Source organism: Centropristis striata, chromosome 15, assembly GCF_030273125.1.
Source record: "Centropristis striata isolate RG_2023a ecotype Rhode Island chromosome 15, C.striata_1.0, whole genome shotgun sequence".
In the NCBI taxonomy this organism is placed as follows: domain Eukaryota; kingdom Metazoa; phylum Chordata; class Actinopteri; order Perciformes; family Serranidae; genus Centropristis; species Centropristis striata.
This window is the reverse complement of record NC_081531.1, coordinates 34,422,364-34,443,344: the sequence shown is the minus strand read 5'-3', so window position 1 is coordinate 34,443,344 and position 20,981 is coordinate 34,422,364. Positions and strand designations below refer to the sequence as shown.

At 37.1% G+C, this 20,981-nt stretch overlaps 1 protein-coding gene across 4 annotated transcripts in view; it reads left to right on the top strand.

Moving 5' to 3' along the window:
• taf1 (TAF1 RNA polymerase II, TATA box binding protein (TBP)-associated factor) overlaps positions 1–20,981 on the top strand; it is a 34,169-nt gene that overhangs the window by 2,220 nt on the left and 10,968 nt on the right. For 2 of the 4 annotated variants that reach the window (XM_059351674.1, XM_059351672.1), the window contains exons 2-28: positions 348–462; positions 620–743; positions 826–942; positions 1,067–1,189; positions 2,226–2,467; positions 3,955–4,170; positions 5,225–5,467; positions 6,295–6,526; positions 6,611–6,718; positions 7,480–7,647; positions 8,399–8,526; positions 9,503–9,610; positions 10,325–10,498; positions 10,598–10,771; positions 11,463–11,567; positions 12,273–12,473; positions 12,564–12,705; positions 14,021–14,151; positions 14,242–14,322; positions 14,409–14,558; positions 15,382–15,501; positions 16,039–16,214; positions 16,307–16,539; positions 16,641–16,848; positions 18,115–18,280; positions 19,794–20,005; positions 20,830–20,938. In XM_059351674.1, the coding sequence (XP_059207657.1) occupies positions 349–462; positions 620–743; positions 826–942; positions 1,067–1,189; positions 2,226–2,467; positions 3,955–4,170; positions 5,225–5,467; positions 6,295–6,526; positions 6,611–6,718; positions 7,480–7,647; positions 8,399–8,526; positions 9,503–9,610; positions 10,325–10,498; positions 10,598–10,771; positions 11,463–11,567; positions 12,273–12,473; positions 12,564–12,705; positions 14,021–14,151; positions 14,242–14,322; positions 14,409–14,558; positions 15,382–15,501; positions 16,039–16,214; positions 16,307–16,539; positions 16,641–16,848; positions 18,115–18,280; positions 19,794–20,005; positions 20,830–20,938 (4,305 nt within the window). In that variant the 5' untranslated portion in view covers position 348. Of the gene's footprint in view, positions 1–347; positions 463–619; positions 744–825; positions 943–1,066; positions 1,190–2,225; positions 2,468–3,954; positions 4,171–5,224; positions 5,468–6,294; positions 6,527–6,610; positions 6,719–7,479; positions 7,648–8,398; positions 8,527–9,502; positions 9,611–10,324; positions 10,499–10,597; positions 10,772–11,462; positions 11,568–12,272; positions 12,474–12,563; positions 12,706–14,020; positions 14,152–14,241; positions 14,323–14,408; positions 14,559–15,381; positions 15,502–16,038; positions 16,215–16,306; positions 16,540–16,640; positions 16,849–18,114; positions 18,287–19,793; positions 20,006–20,829; positions 20,939–20,981 lie in introns of all 4 variants that reach the window. The other 2 variants (XM_059351675.1, XM_059351673.1) reach the window with 1 other exon arrangement.

Below are 20,981 nucleotides of genomic sequence, written 5' to 3'. Positions count from 1 at the left end.
TTTAAAAGCTTTTAAAGATGCTCAAAGTCACTTCAGATACACAAACAATAACTGAGGAAACACTATCTGTAATCTCATTAGTGTACAGTGAGGAAACACCAGAGACAACATTGTACCAAGAGGTAAAAACAGATTAAATAAAACAATTTAAAGCCAGTCTAAAATAAAAGACAATGTATGAATAGACAAATAGATAAAACTAGACTAAAGAAGTAGGTTTTGAGTTTCCTAAATATCAACATTCTCTGTAGTCCGATTCAGTATGAATGCATCACTCAGGATCATTCAAGAATCACAGTGATGTCTCTCACTATTGTTGAAAGTAACTGTAAATGTTTTCCATTTAGCATGTCGGACTCAGACAGTGACGAGGACCAGGACCGCCCTTTCTCTATAACTGGCTTCCTCTTTGGAAACATCAACGAAGATGGACAGCTTGAGGATGACAGTGTTCTGGACAATGTGGGTGTTTTAAATATTATTTTCATCAGCAAAATACAAGGGTAATGTTTAGGTAATCTCATCATGTATATTATGTATCTGCTACAGTCTGGTTATTGTGATTTTTCATTATTTATTGCAACTTTCTATTCTGTTTCTGTTGATTTTGCTCACACAGGAATCCAAAAAGCATTTGGCTGGTTTGGGCAGTCTTGGTCTGGGCACACTCATTACAGAGATTACTGCCAATGAAGAAGAAGATCAAGAGGAAAGCAAAGACTCAGCAAGTGTTGATGCAGAAGGTTAGTGGAACTATAAAAAAAGAAACTCTGCTTTGATGTAGTCAGGAACTGATGGAATGACACTTTCATTCTCCTCACCCAGGTTGGGTGAAAAGCACGGAAGATGCAGTTGATTATTCTGACATTAGTGAGGTTGCTGAGGATGAGACGAAAAAGTATCGTCAGGCCATGGGGTCTCTGCAGCCCAGCAGGAAAACAGGTTCAATTAGTTTGAATTTACAAATGTTACAACATTCTGTACAGGTGAAATAACACACTTCTACCTTTTTTCACCATGTCACTTTTAACCAAAGTGTTCAATGTTCATATTTCCTAAACCTTAGATGATGAGGACGACTATGATGCTGACTGTGAGGATATTGATTCGAAGCTTATGCCTCCTCCACCACCACCAAGTCTTCCTACAGCTGCTAAGAAAGAGGAACCCTCCTCTCAGAGCCCAACTGGTAAGGACATGTTTACCCATTGTGAATGCATTTAGCTTGTCAACTTCTGCAGAGGTTTAAGCTGCAAACCTGTTGTCTGTATGCAAGAAAATTTGTCAAGGCGAGTTATTTAGGGTGGATGCTATTGTCAGTATTAGATTGACTTTAAGATATATACAACACTTGATCATATAGGAAACTTAATATATTGACCAGATGTCATATCCCAATATATTTAGGCTGAATATCGATATACGATATATATCCCGATATTTTTTATCGCAAAGTGAGAGAAAATGTTCAGTCAAAGTCAAATATGGCATGTCACCAGTAGTTTTATTGAAACCATTTATTAAAGTTAACATAAATACTGTATAACACCAGGAGTACCTTTATTTTTAAATCAAAGCTCCATAAAGTGCACATTTAAATATAAAAATATAAATGAAAATGGCTTATGAAATAAAATAGGCCTTTTTCTGAATCTTTTTCTGAAATAAAGAATAACGAACATTACAAAAGAACTAAGTATGACAAACCCTAGTATGGGCAGCATTTATACAGTACAGGCCAAAAGTTTGGACACACCTTCTCATTCAATGTTTTTCCTTTATTTTCATGACTATTGACATTGTAAATTCATCAAAACTATTAATGAACACATGTGGAATTATGTACTTAACAGAAAAGTGTGAAATAACTCAAAACATGTCTTATATTCTAGTAAGCAAAGGGTGGTTACTTTGAGGAATCTAAAATACAAGACATGTTTTCAGTTATTTCACACTTTTTTTGTTAAGTACATAATTCCATATGTTTTTTTATTCATAGTTTTGATGCCTTCAGTGAGAATCTACAATGTAAATAGTCATGAAAATAAAGAAAAACGCATTGAATGAGAAGGTGTGTCCAAACTTTTGGCCTGTACTGTATGTGATAGGGTCTAGTTCCATATCACATTTAAAAATGTATTGACATATCTTTTATATCGACAAATCGTAAAATTGTAAATATTTGAAGACAAGTTTGCTGTGATCCGTCCCGTCTTTTCTTGCAGTTGGGGAAGAGGGTGACGGCATCATCCTTCCCTCCATCATCGCGCCGTCCTCTACGGCTGATAAGGTCGACTTCAGCAGCTCCTCAGACTCTGAGTCAGAAACTGACCGTCCCTGCCAGGGCTCGGGGTCTGGAGGCCCCCCAGACAGGCTCACCCTCCCTCTTGCTGGCATCATGCAGAAAGATGCAGCCAAAGCACTGCCAGGCGTCACAGAGCTCTTCCCAGAGTTCAGGCCTGGAAGGGTGAGTCCTGTTTCCAGGCTCCGTCCTGAACTGAGCTGTTTTATTACACAAGCTCAAGGTTTCCTTTTATCACCATCATTTTTTTTTTTATTGGTTTTTGAAATGAACAAACAAACAATCAACATGAAGACCTATAGACAAATACAGCAAATATCAAAGAAAAAAGTAAAAGTGTACAAAAGGGGATTGGAAAACACCCAAAAATAAATGAATAAATAAAATAAAATAAAAAGGGGAAAGGTACAAAGAAATGAAAGTATTCTGATCGTCCAATCTGAGATTACCTGAAATCTGGTTTTATGGTAGAGACATATGTAATCCATTTTTGCCAATTTTCAATAAATACCTCTTTTTGTGTTCTTAAATTGAAAGTAATTCTTTCCATTACAAAGATACTGTACACAATATCAATCCATTCATCTGCACTAGGTGCCTCCCTCTTCAGACAGTTCTTTGTTATCGATTTCTTACAGGCCACAAATAATATTCTAAGTAAATATTTATCTTTATTCCTCCACTCCAGGTCCTCTAGATCAGGGGTCTCAAACTCAAATTACCTGGGGGCCGCTGGAGTCAGTATCAAAGTGACCAAAAAAAGAAAAAAAATGACAGAAAAAAAACTAAATTACGTAAAAAAGACACAAAATGACCAAAAAAAAGACACATAATTACTTAAAAAAAAAAAAGACACAAAATTACCAAAAAAGAGACAAAATGACAGAAAAAAACACTAAATTACTTTAAAAAGACACAAAATGGCCAAAAATACACCGAATTACCAAAAAAGACAAAATGACAGAAAAAACCACTAAATTACTTTAAAAAGACACAAAATTATTTTTTTAAAGACACAAAATTACCCAAAAAAGACACAAAATTACCCAAAAAAAGGACACAAAATTACCTAAAAAAAGACACAAAATTACAAAAAAAGACACACAATTATAAAAAAAAAGACACAAAAGTATTTAAAAAAGACACAAAATTAAAAAAAAAAAGACACAAAATTACCACAAAAAAAAAGTAAATAAAGGGACCTTATACACACAACACGGTAAAGTGCCATTCATATAAAACACATTAAACTTTCATATCAAGGTGGGGGCCACAAAATATCGTCACGAGGGCCGCAAGTTTGAGACCCATGCTCTAGATCCACTAAATATAACAAATTGAAACAAAAAGTTATTTTTGTTGAAAACACAGTCAATTTGATGTACGCTCAACCAAAATGGGATCACAACAGGGCAACACCAGAATATGTGATAGTGATTCGCCTCTTTGCTTCCACAACATCTCCAACATTCTGTCTGGTTGGAATATGACCTCTTTTGATATGGAGTGCAGAAATACCGAATGAGATTTTTCCATGAATATTCTCTCCAAAGTGGAGAATTTGTTGTTTTCCATTGTTGTTTGAAAATTTCCTTCCAGTTCTCCTGTGAGATTATCACCATCATTTTAAAGTAAAAGTTTTGTGCCACCAGGTGCTTCGGTTCTTACGGCTTTTTGGTCCTGGAAAGAACATGCCGTCGGTTTGGAGGAGCGCCCGCAGGAAGAAGAAGCGGAAGCACCGAGACCCTCAGCCGGGGACGCCTCCTCCAGAAGGAGAGCCCGTGGAACAAAGCCAGGACAAAAAGTCAGGATGGCTTTATGAGTATGCTCCCGCTCCTCCTCCTGAGCAGTGTCTCTCTGATGATGAGGTAAAACTTCACTGTGATCATGTTTCCATCAAGGAATTTCTATGCGTACAGTACAGGCCAAAAGTTTGGACACACCTTCTCATTCAATGCGTTTCCTTTATTTTCATGACTATTGACATTGTAGATTCATCAAAACTATTAATGAACACATGTGAAATTATGTACTTAACAAAAAAGTGTGAAATAACTGAAAACATGTCTTATATTCTAGTAAGCAAAGGGTGGCTACTTTGAGGAATCTAAAATAAAAGACATGTTTTCAGTTATTTCACACTTTTTTGTTAAGTACATAATTCCATATGTGTTCATTCATATTATATATATATTCATTTGATGCCTTCAGTGAGAATCTACAATGTAAATAGTCATGAAAATAAAGAAAACGCATTGAATGAGAAGGTGTGTGTCCAAACTTTTGGCCTGTACTGTATGTTGAAGATTTGCATGAGAAAAGCTTGAAGGATACACGAAAATATGATTTAAGAAAAAAAAAGATTTCCGCAGACATGAATGAATAATTATAAGTTGCCCATTTTATTCTTATTCCGAAAGACTTCTTTCCATTTTCTCTCATGGGTGGCCAAAGTTGACCGATCAGCAACCTCTCTTTTGTTGTTTTTTCTCTACTTCTACTGTTTACGGAAGAAATTAGCCTACAGCAATACATCACACCGCCATCTTCTGACAGAGTATTATGCAGCTTTGTTTATTCGGTCTTAACCAGTCGATGGCCATATAATTGACAAGAAAATACTTGCTGCATAAATTAAAGATCTTACCATTAAATATTACAGTATATTTCTGTTAGAGACATGGTGTTTAGTACATTTAACAGTGAGAAAAAGTATTTTTACAAAAGATAAATGCAAAAATGACGGCTTATATAAATATATTACAGTATATTTTAGTAACACGGTGAAACATACTTAATTCGCAACTTCTTTGATGCGACATTTCAAAATTTTAATGGAAGCACAGCTAATGTAGGCTCGAGCGTGTAGGCAGAAGTCATTGCATCCAGCACTTAACATATTTTTCCTGCTGTGCTGTCCAGATAACCATGATGGCTCCAGTAGAATCTAAGTTCTCACAGTCTTGCGGTGACGGGGACAAGGAGGCAGAGTCTCGACCTAAAGTAGCAGAATGGAGATACGGACCAGCCCAGCTGTGGTACGACATGCTCGGGGTGTCTGAGGATGGAAGCAACTTCAACTACGGCTTCAGGCTAAAAGAAGAGGAGAGCGGTGAGCCTCAGCAGCAGGAGGCACCCAAAGAAATCACTGAGACTCCACATGAGGTATGCAGACATGGACTGTGTTCCAATAGCCATACTTCCCGTACTTACTATACTTAGTTTGAGTACGCAGGGTGTTCCGATTCCGATCGCGGCGAAAAGAAGGCATTTTTAGGTTGTCCCTAGATGTTTTTATTTTGTCTCTGCATAATGTACTTTATTACCCGTGTCTTTTTTATCTACTGCTGATTTTAATGAGTTTTTCTCTTTCTTGTTTCTGGTTTCTGTAGCACTTTGAGATTTCTGTATGAAAAGTGCTTTACAAATAAAATGTATTATTATTAATTTATTATTATTATAACCTAAAGGACCTGGATGTTGCCCTCATAACGGTCAAAACGCTGAGTGTGGAACGATGTACACTATACGCACTCAACCGCCGCCATCTTGTCTACGTAGCGGAAGAGGCGGAGCCAGGCAGAGCCGCTCAGCTCGAAAAAAATGTTTGTAATGGCGGCCGACGATGCCGCCGCATTCTCCACATTTGCTGCGTTAATGGAGCCATATTACCGGATTGTAGTAAGTAAAGATTAAACAACACAAAGGATAATTTTTTCGCCGTTCAAAGCCGGAAGTTTTTCGCGGGTGACGAGCCGCGGCGGCTGTCGCGAGCGTAATTTCCGGTAAGTGCACCACAGAGTATTAGATTCGGAACAACACTCTGCGTACTTAGTAAGTGCGGATAGTGTACTGCGTTTAAGTGTACTCATGGAAGTATTGGTATTGGAACACAGCACTGGTTTATCTGCAGTCATTAAATGAAAATTGATTGTGCTATACATTGTGCTGTACTGATTGTGTTACTGATATTGTGTGTATTATATCTCTAGTTTCTGAGGCAGGAGGATGACAACAACGATGACAGTGGTGATGAAGAGAAGGACGCGTCAACCCTTGAGAATGAGCTCTTCCTGATGGTCACTCAGCTGAAATGGGAGGACGATATTATCTGGAACGGAGAAGACGTAAAACACAAGGGCACAAAGACGCAGAGAGCCAGTCTGGCAGGATGGCTGCCGTCGAGCATGACCCGCAACGCCAACGCTTATAACGCACAGCAGGGTGTGTTTACAAAAGTGGAAAGACACTGATGCTGTTATATATCATGTGTGTAAAATAAATATAATAATCTGTGTCATTTTACAGGACTGACGAGAAGTAATTCCCAGTTGGTGCCACCAACACCTCCACCCATGCCGAAAGCTTCTTCAATCTCTGGATCTAAACGGGACAAAAACAACCATGATAATCAAGGTTAGTTTATGTTTAGGCTATATTTATAATAATAATCATCATCATTTTATTTAACTATTAATAAATAAATAAATAATTATTTTTATTTTAATAATTACTTTTTTTCAAGCTGAGAGAAATGCTTCCCATAGACCAGTAGTTCTCTAGTATTTAATATGCATGTTGTCCGCGACCCTCGCTCACTGAACAGAATCTCACACGCACAGTTCAGATCACCCAAAAATGAAACAAAATGACCAAAAAAAGGAAACAAAATTACCAAAAAGACACAAAATTACCAAAAAAGACACAAAATTACCAAAAAAGACACAAAATGACTAAAAAAAGACACAAAATGACCAAAAAAGACACAAATTGCCCACAAAATGATCAAAAAAAGAAACAAAATGACAAAAAAAAGACACATAATGACCAAAAAAAGACATTAAGTGACCAAAAAGGCTAAAACACACGAACACTTTAACACAGTGGAGACAGAGCTGACTTCCAAAATGATTTGGCGACCCCCAGAAATCATCTCGCGACCCCAATTGGGGTCCCGACCCCAAGGTTGAGAATAGCTGCCATAGACAACATGAAAGAATCACAAAAATAGAAAAGGGATCAACAAAAAATCAAAAAAACAGAAAAATACAACAATGCAGTTAAAAGACTGTAAAATTAAATCTTAAATGTGTATTTAAGATAGATATCTAGACCCTTTTATCTCGTTACCTCTCATTTTCTGTTTTATCTTTCTTCATTTGTGTGTTCCTCTGCAGCCTCTCTAGAAGAAGACTCTCCCTGGTTCTCCATTTTCCCCATTGACAGCGAGGAGCTGGTGTACGGACGCTGGGAGGATAATATTATCTGGGACGACCAGGAGATGGATCACATGCTCATGCCACCTGTTCTCACACTGGATCCCAACGATGAAAACATCATTTTAGGTACAGTCACAATAGCTATCTTGTTCGGGTACATAATCACCCCGGTTTTGCTTTTTCCAAAACTGACATCTTTCATTGAAATTTGATGTAAAATATACAAAATGACCTTGTAAACATTGTCATTTTAAAATCTCATGGAAAAAAATACTGTATCAGCATAATATTAGTTTAAAAAATGCAAAACCATCATTCAGTGGTTACAGAAAGTAAAACATGTCTACATGATGGAATATATGACTGCCCAATTACAGCTAAAAGAACCTGTTTTTATGAGAAGGTGGGCCCCAGGTACAGACTATATTGCTTAAGACTCTTATACACTATTATTATCTAAATTAGCCCTTTTTATTTATTTATTTATTATTATTATTTTTTTCTTTTTTTGGGAATACAGAACCAGATAAAATATGTGTAATACCCTTTACAGTGCCATTTGTGTGACAAATGAGACCCAATCTCAAGATGTTTTGATTTGTTTTCCTTTGTGATGTTAATTGTCTGTAAATTTGCATAAAGGCAATAAAGTAAAAAAAAAAAAAAAAAAGAAATGCAAAACCTGTTGACCAGCATATGCAAAGTATATCAGGATCTGTATGATTTGGTGATTTGGGGCTTTAAAACACATTATTGTCAATGCACTGAAGTAGATGGTGTGTGCTTTAGGGGCATTGTCACATTAGAAATTGAAAGGTTTCTACAGTTATGTTTTTTGTTTTTAGCCTGCTTGTTTTGACAAACTTGTCTTTTGTAGAAATGCCTAATGAAAAGGAAGAGATGACTTCCCACTCCCCATCAAAAGAGAATAAGAAGGAAACTGCAATCAAAAAGAGCCGCATCCTGCTGGGGAAGACTGGGGTGATAAAAGATGAGCCACAGCAGGTAGGCTCGGATGTTTGATTATATGAAATGACAGATTACAAAGTCTGCTTCTACAGAAAATATATAAATATGAAATTTAATAACGCGGATCCAGGTAACATTATGACAGAGCAGACAGATGAAAGGAAATGGAGCGTACAATTGCACTCGAGCGTACACTACTCTTGTAAAGGGCCATCATGTGTGAGTATTAACAGTAATATTGGACCGATCCTGTGCTACACCTGAAATGTCACATCATCAGGTAACACTGCATAAAGGATCTGTATGAGCAATTCAAAGCGTCAAGCAGCAGAGGCGAGAAGAAAAGACTGGAGAGAGGACAAAAAAAATGCAAATAAATATATTTACATGCTTTATCTTTATGCCACTTTTCCAATGCTAGTATACGATACAGCATCAATAAATGGCTATAAAGAAAAAAACATCAACAAAAAAACACAAAGAACAATTTATAATAGGAAAACAAAGATAACATGATAAAAGTTTAAATAAGTAATTAATTGGTATGATTTTACTTCAACTTTACATTTATGTGCATATTATTAAAAAAAATGGGCTTGAAGCCTTAATAAACGGTTCAGGTCATGGTTATGCTTAGAACCATACACCTGTGAGATAAAACACAAGCCTGCAAGAGAAAAAATTAATGTTTTTATCGGGATCTAGTTATTCCAAACTGTTTATTTTTGGCAACGTTTTTTAATGAGGCATGTAGAATAAAGGGATTTTGACAGAAGTATCACAATTTTAAGCTTTGTTTTGGTTACTTTTTCTAACGGAAACTTGAGAAACGCATGATGCATTCAAGGACTGTCGTAAAGTTCAAATGACGACGACAATGCCTGTTTTTACAGTTTCTTTCTATGATAAACCTGGATATTTTTGGCGATCTCTAAAGGAAAACATATGTTCCAGGGGTTCAGATGCTTAAAGGACATTATTTTCAGTGGAAATATGTTCTTTTTCTACTCAGAACATGTCACAGCCTGAAGTGAAGGATCCCTGGAACCTCTCCAATGACGAGTTCTACTATCCTAAACAGCAGGGCCTGAGGGGGACGTTCGGTGGCAACATCATTCAGGTAAGCAGCCCAGTAAAGTAAAGATGGAACTGACGTCATGTTTTGAATTGTAATTTACACTACTGGTCAAAAGTTTTAGAACACTACAAACTTTTCCAGAATTTAATTGAAAATTATGCAGTTTAATGTCTCAGTGTACTCTGAAATTACATTACTGAAACATTTAAAATTCTTGATTGAGCATGATAGTGTTTTGAAAGTAAAAATAAAGATTCAAAATCACATTTTATGTTGGACTAAAGGACTAAAGAAAAAGACACCAAAAGGCACAAAATGACAAAAAAAAGACACAAAATGACCAAAAAAATACACAAAATTACTTACAAAGACATGAAAATAATTCAAAAATGGACAAAATAGCCCAAGACTCCATAGAGTTAAGTTGTTAACCCATTTCTTGTTCCCTGAAAAAGGCCTACCGTACTTGTATAATTCTGAAATGTACATTATTTTTCAGTTTTGGTTAAGCTTACCTTTTTTTATTTACCTCTGGCAGTTCACCACTTACCTTTGTACCCTTTCAAGCTGTTCATTTGACTTGAACTGCTTGAATTTCAATAAAAAACTGGAAAAATTGGGGTGTTCTAAAACTTTTGACCGGTAGTGTATACTGTAAACTGTTACTTGATAGAATCCTGCCAAATAATACAGAGTGAAAACTATTGTAAAGACTATAATTTTAATTTGATGAGTACATCTTGTGTCTTTTAACAGCACTCCATCCCAGCACTGGAGCTGAGGCAGCCCTTCTTCCCCACTCACATGGGTCCCATGAAGCTGCGCCAGTTTCATCGACCGAATCTGAAGAAGTACTCGTTTGGAGCTTTGGCTCAGCCGGGTCCCCACGCCGTCCAGCCGCTGCTCAAACACATCAAGAAGAAAGCCAAGGTGGAGCCCTGCATAATACCAGCGCTGTCATTAACTCTCAGATAAACTTAAGTGCTTCAATAGTTGACTGAGTTTCTTTGTTGACATTTTTCTGTACAGATGCGAGAGCAGGAGCGACAGGCGTCAGGAGGAGGAGACATGTTCTTCATGAGAACACCTCAGGATCTGACCGGTAAAGATGGAGATCTGATCCTGGCAGAGTACAGTGAAGAATACCCCCCTCTCATCATGCAAGTTGGTTTGGCCACTAAGATCAAAAACTACTACAAAAGGGTGAGTTCCTAAAGTGATAAACCCCCTCTCGAGTTCTCCACTCCACTCATCTGGTTTCAATAACTATACTACTATTAGTCAGGGCTATAGATGTGATTTTGATTTTCATATTATTTTTTAAAACCATTTCTTTCTTTTTATGTTTTGATGAAAAGACTTGACATGTTTACAAGATGTAGGACATGTACAGTACAGGCCAAAAGTTTGGACACACACCTTCTCATTCAATGCGTTTTTCTTTATTTTCATGACTATTTACATTGTAGATTCTCACTGAAGGCATCAAAACTATGAATGAACACATATGGAATTATGTACTTAACAAAAAAAGTGTGAAATAACTGAAAACATGTCTTGTATTTTAGATTCCTCAAAGTAACCACCCTTTGCTTACTAGAATATAAGACATGTTTTCAGTTATTTCACACTTTTTTGTGAAGTACATAATTCCACATGTGTTCATTAATAGTTTTGATGAATTTACAATGTCAATAGTCATGAAAATAAAGGAAACGCATTGAATGACAAGGTGTGTCCAAACTTTTGGCCTGTACTGTATGTGCTGCAAATAAAAAGTTTAATAACAAAAGGGTGAGTTCTGAGATGTGCAGACTTTGAAGAATTGTTTTTGTGTTCAGGCAGAGTAGTAGGAAAGAGTTGTTGACGTACATTATGTTACTTTATTCTTCAGAAACCTGGAAAGGATCCTGGAGCACCTGACTGCAAATATGGAGAGACTGTGTACTGCCACACATCCCCTTTCCTCGGTTCTCTCCATCCTGGACAGCTGCTTCAGGTCGGCACCGCTCTAGTTAAACACACACTGTTCAGATTAGGTAACCGTATGAAGCACGCTGGTTTGTTATAATGGTAAACAGTGAGATGTACACTACCGGTCACAATTCAAGCAGTTCAAGTCAAATGAACAGCTTGAAAGGGTACAAAGGTAAGTGGTGAACTGCCAGAGGTAAATAAAAAAAGGTAAGCTTAACCAAAACTGAAAAATAATGTACATTTCAGAATTATACAAGTAGGCCTTTTTCAGGGAACAAGAAATGGGTTAACAACTTAACTCTATGGAGTCTTGGGCTATTTTGTCCATTTTTTTTTATTATTTTCATGTCTTTGTAAGTAAGTTTGTGTCTTTTTTTTTTGTCATTTTGTGTCTTTTTTTGTCATTTTGTGTCTTTTTTTAGTCATTTTGTGTCTTTAGGTGTCTTTTTTGTCATTTTGTGTTTTTTTTTGTCATTTTGTGTCTTTTTTTAGTCATTTTGTGTCTTTAGGTGTCTTTTTTGTCATTTTGTGTCTTTTTTTAGTCCTTTAGTCCAACATAAAATGTGATTTTGAATCTTTTTTTTACTTTCAAAACACTATCATGCTCAATAAAGAATTTTAAATGTTGCAAATGTGAGACATTAAACTGCATAATTTTCAATTAAATTCTGGAAAAGTTGGTGTTTTCTAAAACTTTTGACCAGTAGTGTATGTATTTTTCTTTTAGGCATTTGAAAACAACCTCTTTCGTGCTCCCATCTACCTGCACAAGATGAAAGAGACCGATTTCTTGGTCCTACGAACGCGACACGGCTTATACATCAGAGAGATCGTGGACATATTTGTAGTGGGACAGCAGTGCCCCTTATTTGAGGTTCCAGGGCCCAACTCCAAACGAGCCAACACTCACATCAGAGACTTCCTGCAGGTATGTTTGTTCCCTTGAACTCTACCAGAAACTTGAGCTGCTGCTGTTGTTGCAAAACAAATGCTCGACTGTCAAATCTGTATTCTGCAGGTGTTCATTTACCGCTTGTTCTGGAAGAGCAAAGACCGGCCCCGGAGAATCCGGATGGAGGATATAAAGAAAGCTTTTCCCTCACACTCGGAGAGCAGCATCAGGAAACGACTAAAACTCTGCGCTGACTTTAAACGCACAGGTAGAGCCACACTCATTCATGAACCCTTCAGTGAACATTATCATCTGTTGGACTAGCCTAACCCAGCTGTGTTTCATCAGGGAGCATGTTGAGGTTATAAAGATAAACTGCATGAGCTCAGCAGTGATTTTAACAGAAATATCGCAATTTTAAGCTTCTTTTTGCTTACTTATTCCTCACGGTTTTAAGTTTTAAATTCCAACGTTAATGTCTCTTTTTACAGTTTCTTTCTACAATAAATAGTGTATTTTTGGCGATCTTTAAAAAAAAACATGTTTCAATTCAGATGGTTTTGATTTGATTTTTGATTTGAATGATTTATTTCAAATATGCAACAACAATACAATAATAATAATAATGCATCAACAGGAGTCAGTCCTAGTGACTCCTGCACTGATAAGGCCGCCAAGCACTCTATAAAAATGCCACAACATATTTGAAAAGGGGTGGGAAGAAGTAAAAACTTGTTCAATCCCACCCCACTTCTAATTAATAGTCATTGGTTTATTATGAAAATACAACTGAACTTTCTATTAAAGAAAAGTTACAAAAATGTCTGCATATGCTGTCAATAATAGTCTTATTCTTTGGAAGAAAGAAAAAATGGAATCATCCAAGCAAATTGCAATTTTTGTCTATTTTTATCTAACATGCATACAAGGATAATAGAAACTAGGGCTGGGCGATATGGCCCTAAAAGAATATCACGATATTTTAGGCTATTTTTGCGATAACGATATTCTTGACGATATTAGGAAATACTTTAAAAGATATAGAAAACATAATTTTCTTTTTAGTCTGTATAACTAATTTAAAATCTAAAATGTAGTTTGAAGTGCAAATCTCAACAGTTGCCAAATACAAAAAAATTTACTCTTGACTCTAGAGTATGAGCAAATAATAAAAAATAACCATTTAGGGGTTCCGGGGGCATATTTTAGTGACATTTTGTAAAAGGAGAATAAAGGTTCTTGTATGTTTTATTTAAGGCATCTTATTTTGACAGTCTTCTTGTAAATTCTGTGGTGGATTCTCTTAACACACTGTGCTCTTATTTTGAAAGCTACAGGGAGTAAGTAGCTTTTTGTGATTAAAACAACTTTAACCACTACATCAAGAAGTAGGAATGTTGCCAATATCATGATATGCATTTTTTTTAACCATAAAAAAAACAACGATATTATCGTGAACGATACGATATGGCACACCCCTAATAGAAACTATGACATGGACATGCTTTTTGCTTATATTTTGTGTTTAAGAGTAAGGTGACAGATGCCAGAAAATGTCTAACGGTGTCTTGTTCTCATGCCAGGGATGGACTCTAACTGGTGGGTGCTGAAGCCTGACTTCAGACTGCCCACAGAGGAGGAGATCAGGGCCATGGTGTCTCCTGAGCAGTGCTGCGCTTACTATAGCATGCTGGTGGCAGAGCAGAGACTCAAGGTAACAGGATCTGCCTCTAAATAATTACAGATGGTTAACACAAGTGAGAGTTGTGGCACAGTTTCACTGCAAGTTATTTTGACCCTTTAGGATGCTGGATATGGTGAGAAATCCTTCTTTGCTCCAGAAGAGGAGAATGAAGAAGACTTTCAAATGAAGATTGATGACGAGGTAGGTGCTTAATAAAGTTAGTGTGTGTGATTTGAGATTGCAGTTATTAGATTTACACCGTGTTGATCCTGTGCAACACATCCTAGGTGCGGACAGCTCCGTGGAACACAACAAGAGCCTTCATTTCTGCCATGAAGGGGAAATGCCTGCTGGAAGTTACAGGCGTGGCTGATCCTACAGGCTGCGGAGAAGGTTTCTCCTACGTCAAAGTGCCCAACAAGCCCACTCAACAGAAGGTCAGACTGTCTAAAGCAGCTATTCTCAACCTTGGGGTCGGGACCCCAATTGGGGTCGCGAGATGATTTCTGGGGGTCGCCAAATCATTTTGGAAGTCAGCTCTGTCTCCACTGTGTTAAAGTGTTCATGTGTTTTAGTCTTTTTGGTCACTTAATGTCTTTTTTTTGTCATTTTGTGTCTTTTTTTTTATCATTTTGTGGTCAATTTGTGTCTTTTTTGGTCATTTTGTTTCCTTTTTTTGGTCATTTTGTGTCTTTTTGGTAATTTTGTTTCTTTTTTGGGTCATTTTGTGTCTTTTTTTGGTCATTTTGTGTCTTTTTTGATCATTTTGTGGCTTTTCTAGTCATTTTGTGTCTTTTTTGGTCATTTTGTGTCTTTTTTTGATCATTTTGTGGTCAATTTGTGTCTTTTTTGGTCATTTTGTTTCCTTTTTTGGTAATTTTGTGTCTTTTTTTGTCATTTTGTGTCTTTTTTGGTCATTTTGTTTCTTTTTTGGGTCATTTTGTGTCTTTTTTGGGTCATTTTGTGTCTTTTTTGGTCATTTTGTGTCTTTTTTGATCATTTTGTGGTCAATTTGTGTCTTTTTTGGTCATTTTGTTTCCTTTTTTTGGTAATTTTGTTTCTTTTTCGGGTGAGCTGAACTGTGCGTGTGAGATTGTGTTCAGTGAGTGAGGGGTCGCGGACAACATGCATGTTAAATTGGGGGTCGCGACTCAAAAAGGTTGAGAACTACTGGTCTAAAGCAAAAGTCTGCCACCCCATGGTCTACATTGTGTAAATATAGAGGGTGAAAACTTTGATTCTGTATGGTTTCTCTTTTAGGATGACAAAGAACCACAGCCTGCCAAGAAGACAGTGACAGGAACAGACGCTGACCTGAGGAGACTCTCATTGAAGAATGCAAAGCAGCTGCTGCGGAAGTTTGGTGTTCCAGAAGAAGAGGTAGGACCATCTCCTCTCAGCTCTGTGTAAACAGATTTTCAGTGGATATTTGTCACGTGACCGTTCGTCTCAGCAGAATCAATCATGGCTTCAGTGTCTCTGAGGAGCAGAATCTGATGTTTTTAATAGGATCTAGTTATTACAAATTGTTTATTTATTGGTAACATTTTAAATGAGAGATGTAGAATAAAGAGATTTTGACAGAAATATCACAGGTTTAAGCTTTGTTTTGGTTACTCTTTCAAATGTAACCAATGATTCGTTCAAGGACTGCCAGAAAATTCAACTGTCAACAACGATGCCTTTTTTCAGTTCCTGTCTACAATATACGGTGTAGTTTCTGGCAGTCTATTGAAGAAAACACACATTTTCATTCATGTTCAGAGGACTAAAGGACCCCACTTTTAGTCTCTACATTAACCATTTTCATTAGCATAGCAATGGATAACTCGTGTATTCTGCCACCTATTATTCTCTCTATTTTTCACCTTACTGTCAAGCTTTGTTAAAGTGAATATGTGTTTGTTTGTGTGCTAGATCAAGAAGCTGTCCCGTTGGGAGGTGATTGACGTGGTGAGGACCATGTCCACGGAGCAGGCACGTTCAGGGGAGGGACCCATGAGCAAGTTTGCCAGAGGTTCTCGTTTCTCCGTAGCAGAACACCAGGAGCGCTACAAGGAAGAGTGCCAGAGGATCTTTGACCTGCAGAACAAGTGAGACACTTGATCAGGATTGTATGTTATTATTATTATCCAGGATTCTGTCTGAGCCCACCTTCACCGTCTTTTTCCTGCGTCCACCACAGAGTGTTAGAGTCGACAGAGGTGCTCTCCACGGATACGGACAGCAGCTCAGCAGAGGACAGCGACTTTGAGGAGATGGGGAAGAACATTGAGAACATGCTGCAGAACAAGAAGACCAGTTCACAGCTTTCCCGCGAGCGAGAAGAGCAGGAGAGGAAGGAGCTGCAGAGGATGCTGATGGGCGAGGAGAGCGATCGGGACTACAAGGGACGAAAGGAGCGCCGCAAAGGCTTGTGTGAGTCTGTGTTTCTGAGGACAAGTCTGTGTTCGCTCTGTGAGGTTCAAAAAAGCTTTTTGTGTCTTTAACCATGAGCTCTTCCTCCCCTCACACTACAGCCAGCTCCTTATCCACCAGCTCTCATAAGGACGATGACACCTCCTCCGTCACCAGCCTTAACTCCTCAGCGACAGGACGGCGACTCAAGATCTATCGCACCTTCAGGGACGAGGACGGAAAGGAATATGTCCGCTGCGAGACAGTACGCAAGGCTTCCGTCATCGACGCCTACACCAGGATCCGAAACACGAAGGACGATGAGTTTATGTGAGTCTCACTAATCAAACTGCAGTTCTAATCTTACAGTGTGTGTATGTTATGAAAATATTATGAAAAGCAGTATATAATTAATGAAATGGAAGTAAAGATGCCTTGTAACTTTTAACAAAAAGTAGTATCATAGTTGGTTTTGATGTGGCACAACCAACATACATTTGAAAGCATATATTTGTATTATGACTGCACAATTAATTGAGATGTTATCAAACTTGGAATATGTATAAACTTTATTACAGGCTCTAGACCCAATAGCAAGACATACAACATACAAAAAACAACAGATACATAAACGCATTCAAACTTACTCTTATTCATGAGAGTTTTAAAAGGCATATGGATTACTGCAATATCCAAATTAGAATATTTGTTAATATATTATTTTAAATGTTTGTTGGCAAGAGTTTTGTCAAAATACTTTCTGAATTGGATATTGTTGAGCTGCAAGACGTCCAACTGCAGAATAATCTTTGTTTGGCTGCACAAAAAAACCTCACAGTGATAATTTTTATATATTTATCAATAAAAATGAGTTGCAACCAAGGTTATTATAGTTAACGAAAACTAACGACATAACGAAAACGTTTTTGTCAACTTTTTTCATTCATAATTCAGTGTTTCTATTTGAACATGCAACACATGGTAAATATGTTTACTGAGACTGGGATGTTTACACTAGAACCAAAATTCAAAACACCCAGAACTGTAAGAGTTAATAACCTTATTGGGGCTGAGATGATAAACCAAAGGAAATAAAGGAAACATTTATTATGGCCTCTTTGAATCACGCACCCAACATATAGCCCATTACAAAAAAAACTAAAACTAATAAAAACTAAGCATTTTCAAAAAATAAAAACTAAACTAAAACTAGAAAACTCACTCTAAAAACGAACTAAAACTAACTGAATTTGAAAACAAAAATTCACAACAAAATTAAACGTAAAAATTAATGAGAAATCCTAAACTATTATAACCTTGGTTACAACAAGATCATTCCCTCTTCAGTCATATTGCAATGTCAGTAAAAAGAGTCGCGATTACATTTTTTTCAACTGGTGCAGCCCATATTTGTCTTGCATTTATATAAAATCATACAGTTAACCAACGAGTCAGCCTAATGTTGCTAGAGTCTCCACAGTGGAGACGAGAGAAAGCCAGAGAGGGTGTATTGTAGAAATGTCACTAAATTAGGCCCATGCCATCATCACAACTGAACCAGTGAATGTAAAACTGTGTGTCTTTGGGGATTTCCAGACGAAAGTTCGCCCTCTTCGATGAGCAGCACAGAGAGGAGATGAGGAAGGAGCGCCGGCGGATTCAGGAGCAGCTGAGGAGGCTGAAGAGAAACCAAGAGAAGGACAAGATCAAAGGACCTCCGGAGAAGAAGGCCAAGAAGGTCAAAGAGAGGCCAGACCTCAAGGTAAAAGTAAGCTTGACGATTCAGTTCCTTACTTCTCTCTCTTCTTTTTTTCCTTTAGCAAACCCATGACCAACTGGTCTTGGTAACACTTTACAATAACCATCATTTATAGATGGTAAATAGATAGTTTATTAATGTTTAATCATCATTTATAAACCGTATATAGGCCATTTAGAATAGTAAATAGAAAATGTAATACTGTTGAACTATAATTTATAAATGCCAAATAGATTACTTTACCAGAAACAAACATAATTATTACTTTATTAATAGCTTTACACTCATAATAACATTTTTAACACCATATTGTGTATGTAAATGATTCCAAAATGATTCATATACCTTTAAGAAAATGCTTGAAAACATTTAAAGATTAAATATGCATTGAATTTTGTAAATGGTTAATAATAACAGGTTTATAAACCATCTATAAACATCACTTAGATGGTTATTGTAAAGTGTTACCCTGGTCTTCTATTGGTGTAGAACAGCGTTTCCCAAACGTTTTTAGCCACGCACCCCCTTCTATGTCCCAACCAGGTTGAAGCACCCCCAATCCCCCACACCTTCAAAAAAACAAAATGCAATAAGCTTTTTTATAGCCATATTAAAGGCGGCATGTTTAATCATGCTCAAATGAGAACACACATATAATAAAATAATCACCATCACAACAATGAGCTCTCGTATTTGAATTAATCTGAAACACAGTTTCAATATAATGCAACAAAGTTATGCACAAACTTCCACTTTTAAGAGCAAAGAGGATGATGACAGGCTCAGGATCAGAGGCAGAAAGCACATAAGTTGGGGAAAATGTTATAATATTTTGAGCCGCGTTGAACAAAAATTGCAGCAAGTTTTAATGAGCGTGGTGCTAAAAAACCCGTCATCATAACACAGGCTGGAAAAATGGAAGAAGATAACTTCTTCTACGCTTCATTTTAAGATGAAGTGCATTTTGAAATTGACCAAAAATACATGTTAAAATGACCGAAAAAGAAACAAAACCAAAATAGATGCAAAAATGACACAAAATGACACAAAATTATCAAAATAGACACAAATTGACCAAAAATACATATAAAAATTACCAAAAAAAACAAAAAATAGATGCAAAAATGAACAAAATAGATGCAAATTGACCAAAAATACATATAAAAATTACCAAAAAAACAAAAAATAGATGCAAAAATGAACAAAATAGATGCAAAAAATGACACAAAATTCATTAGCCTGCATTTATTAATTAATAAATATTAAATTTTTTGATTTTACATTTTACAAAGGAAATGTTCTTTTACACGTCTTTATTGTGTGGGGGGAAAAAAATGAAATTGTGTAATTATCAGACCGCCATTACATTTTTCATCTCGCGCACCCCTTAGCGCCACATTTTGGGAATCCCTGGTGTAGAATATTATGTCAATTTGTAGTATTGCTCTTTCAGTATTATCATAAAGTACAGGCAGATTATGTGGCGTGTTCCTTAATGTTTGCCTCTTTTTCCTAGTTAAAGTGCGGCGCGTGTGGAGCCATTGGACACATGAGGACCAACAAGTTCTGCCCACTCTACTATCAGACCAACGCCCCGCCCTCCAACCCCGTGGCCATGACGGAGGAGCAGGAGGAGGAGCTGGAAAAGACCGTCATCCACAATGACAACGAGGAGCTGATCAAGGTGGAAGGCACCAAGATCGTGCTGGGCAAACAGCTCATTGAGAGGTAACTAAGGATGGTCCTCGTCTGTAATAAACAAACGTTCTGTGGCCTCTCAGCTCTAGGGTTGCAAAGGGGCGGACAATTTCCGGTAAATTTCCGGTAAATTTCCATGGGAAGTTAAGCTTGGGAATTTTGGAAATATTCCATATTGGAAGCTTTCCATGGGAATAATGGGAATTATGGGAATTAATGGGAATTTAGGAGAACTAATTGTGAATATATTATATTCAAGCATAAATATAAGCAGAAGTCATAAGAAAACATCCATACAAAATGTTTTCAACAGATATTTCAACAGATTTATTTGTAAGTAGAGTAGAACATGTTCTAATTACGTGTTTCATGGATGAACAAAAACAGAAGTGTTGGGTTCAATATCACCCATCCCCTAACCCCACTCATTCAAAAATGAGTTTTGAGCTTCAGGCTCAAAAGTGTGGTGCAGTCTTCTAGAAATCTTCTGTACGTGTGATGGAGGCATGCACAGTGCCAGTAGGGGGTGTGGTCTCAATAGCCATGCAGTAAGCAGTGTGCTCTGTGCATGTGATTGAGGAATGGCATGGATATTCAAGTGTATTTGAATGGCATCTGTTTGTTTTAGTCAAGATTATGCTAAAATAGACTTTCCTCAACTATATTTAAGTTCCCTAAGAAGAACCAACCTTCAATTTTGAAAATTCCCAGTTTATTCCCATAAATTCCCGTTAATTCCCATTAATTCCCGTTAATTCCCTTAAATTCCCATGGAAAGTTTCCGTCTTTGAAAATTCCGGGAATTTTGCAACCCTACTCAGCTCTACACTTCATAACATTTTTCTCTGCTACAGCGCTGACGAGGTGCGCAGAAAGTCTCTGGTGCTCAAGTTCCCGAAGCAACAGCTTCCACCAAAGAAGAAGAGACGCGTAGGCAACGCTGTGCACTGCGACTATCTCAACGTAAGCACCGCTTCATAACTTATTGTGACACATTTTGAACTGA